At 42.8% G+C, this 2718-nt stretch overlaps 1 protein-coding gene across 1 annotated transcript; it reads right to left on the reverse strand.

Annotated features, from left to right (window-relative positions):
• Nucleotides 1-1641: 1641 nt before the first annotated feature.
• On the reverse strand, nt 1642-2270 carry LOC148036750 (uncharacterized). Its single transcript, XM_087677185.1, has one exon. The coding sequence runs from the start codon at nt 2211-2213 to the stop codon at nt 1821-1823; it is 393 nt and encodes a 130-aa protein (XP_087533311.1). The 5' UTR covers nt 2214-2270; the 3' UTR covers nt 1642-1820.
• Nucleotides 2271-2718: the final 448 nt, after the last annotated feature.

The following is a 2718-nucleotide window of genomic DNA, read 5'->3' on the forward strand; positions in this document are numbered from 1 at the left end:
GACTGTATTAAGGAGTCAATACGAGGATTCAAAACTTGGAGAATCAACTAGCAGCGGAGAAGGTTGCTAAAGGAGAGACGGTGTCGAAGGGTTTCGCAAGCAAAGTCGCGACTACAGAGGTTCTTGATTAATTTCAGGATAGAAGATCAATCAAGTGAGATCACGATTCAATTTGAAAGAAGGGAATCTCAATTTAGATAATGGCATTAACAGCTTCAGCTTCTTACTCATTGACAAAGTGAAATCATGGTTTCAAAGAGAATCAAGCAAGTTCAAATTGCATTATGACTTCTGAACTCAAAAATCTCTGCAAAGAAATTTGGTTTTAGTCACCATAGCCCTTAAGAAAGTAATAATTGTATCACATAGATATTTCAGAGTAGTTGTTCATGGCCTTTTTGGCAGTCCAGTAGAGCTCTAGCCTGGTCCAAGTAGTAAAAGAGGGAATGGAATTTGATGAGACTAAATCTCTTCACCATCCAATCTGAGTACTAATGCAGTCAATGCCATCAAACGCTGATGTTAACTTTGGTAGATTAAAAGAAGGCTTTGAAATTTTCAGAGCACCTTATGACCTGTTAGTATTGTCATTTTTTTGTTGTTGACTATTAGGATGGGCCTATTCAGTTAGCATCGAGTAGTCAAAGAGTTTATACAGCTGCAACCTCTTCTAGACTGACCAGTAAAAGGGTTGTCTTGAGTTTCAGAATATGATCCTTCAGCCATTCAGCCAAGCCATGTTCATCCTTCACTACTAAAACACCCTCTTTCTCTATAGGAAGTTCAGTAGTTAATGCCTCAATTATAGATGCCAGTCCATCCTCTTTATTCGAGACCACTTCCCTTTGCTGCAACAAGGATACGGATTCATCTTCTATAACTATCAATCCTCTAAATCCATAAGACTTGTCATTAATAGAGCTTTGAAAGCCCATGTACTGCAATCAACAGCATATGGTGATGGTAAAATAGTTGTCCTATTAATGGCTTCCAAATCCTTCTCTCTGGGTGAGTATGATGTCTGTCATCCTCACCACAGTTCCTGCTGCTATGGTGGTTCTTCGAACCTTTACTCCCCTCACTGCCATGATCATCAGAGTTCCCTGATCGCTGTTCCTCTTCCAGCATTCCATTTGTTCCTCTGTATTCCTTTTAACAGAGAGCTGTTGCAATGTCTGATACAGGAACAAGACTTTGACGAGTAGACATTTTAGAGAAGACTGTCTAATCTTCCTCTTTTTCAAGTGGATAGCCACATGGTACAAGCATTTTCGTCATGAAGTTGTAATCACGCATAAAAGATCTTCCTCTACTTTCTGGTCCGACTCGCAAGCAGTACATCATTTTTATCCCGTTCGACGTCTGATTTCACTGCTCTTGGAGATGTCGCCATGTCCACCGAGAGGAGGATGCTCGACCTCAAATCTCCGAATAGAAACCTTCCACCAGCCGCCGTTCCCAGTCGCAGCCTCCTTCCGTGATTTTTCTTCTGTTCCTCCCCCCAAATTGGCTTCCCTCCCAGAACCAGAAAAGCACCCCTGGTCCCAGTCGCAGAATTCTGAGGAAAAGCAGCCCCTTTTTCCCCAAGAAAGTGGGCCACCACAAGTGAATCGATCAATCATAGCTAACATCAAAGGCTGATTGCTTCAGTTCACCCACAAACTAGCAAATGCCTCTTCAAAAGCTCTTCTACGACCCAATTCAGGAGTCCAGCCTCCTGCCCTGGCTGCTTTTTCTTCTCTTTGCTTCCTTGATTCCTCATCTTCAAACAGGCCATCACGATCTTGACCAGAATGTGATGCAGGACCAGTGGGTTTTGGCTACATGAAGACAGCACCAGGTGCCACAGCTGGTGCATATGTTCCACTTGGTTGTCCAGATGTCTGGTCGGAAGGTTCTTCCATAGTAGGAGCTGCTTGTGTAGTTCCTTGTGCATTTTGTCTTCTTAGAGCCATTGATCGCTCTTCTGCCTTCCGTGCATTGGATGCAATGATTTGATCAGCATTTTCTTCTTGATATGCTTTCACCTTCTGTTCAGTACCCTGAATATCTACTCCTTCTATCAAATTGAAGATTATATCCTCAACTTCTTCCAAGTAATCATTGTAAGCACACAGTGATGGGAAATCTTCTTCTCGCTTATTGTATATGTTCAATATCCTCCGCCGAGTAGCGATCTCCTTGTTCATACTGTGATGAAGCAGAAGAGTCATCTTAACCCCTAAAAAGGAACTCTCACATGTTCAGTATCCAGCGCCGGCCGGGTTGGCAGTCTCTTTGATCATGCTATGATGAAGCAAAACAGTCACCTTAAGCCAATGGCCTGAAGGGCGAGCTGGTAAAACCAGTGCTTTGCGTATGTAGCACTAGCTTCTATCCAAGCCTTGGATTGCACCGCGCTCAGTCCAAGCATTTGCATCTTTCATCAATTCTTCTCCTAGATCAAGTCCAAAAGTCTCATTGCACTCCATGATATGACATTTCGAAACGGTAAGCCAATAATCATACTCTCTGCTTCTTGTATGGTCCCATGTACTCCGTACATACTCACAAGGCCATTACCAACAAAGACATCTGAAGTATAACCCATCATACAAGCATCATGATGCAATGTCTGACCAATTTCCAGAAACCCAAGTAGAGACAATTGTTCCTTCCGAACAATAGCTTCTACATCTGTAAGTGCACCACAGGCTTGAAGAGCAGTCATGTATGTGA

This window comes from Lygodium microphyllum, chromosome 4 (genome assembly GCF_053477565.2).
Source record: "Lygodium microphyllum isolate KBCC chromosome 4, Lygodium_microphyllum_v1.1.10, whole genome shotgun sequence".
Lineage (NCBI taxonomy): Eukaryota > Viridiplantae > Streptophyta > Polypodiopsida > Schizaeales > Lygodiaceae > Lygodium > Lygodium microphyllum.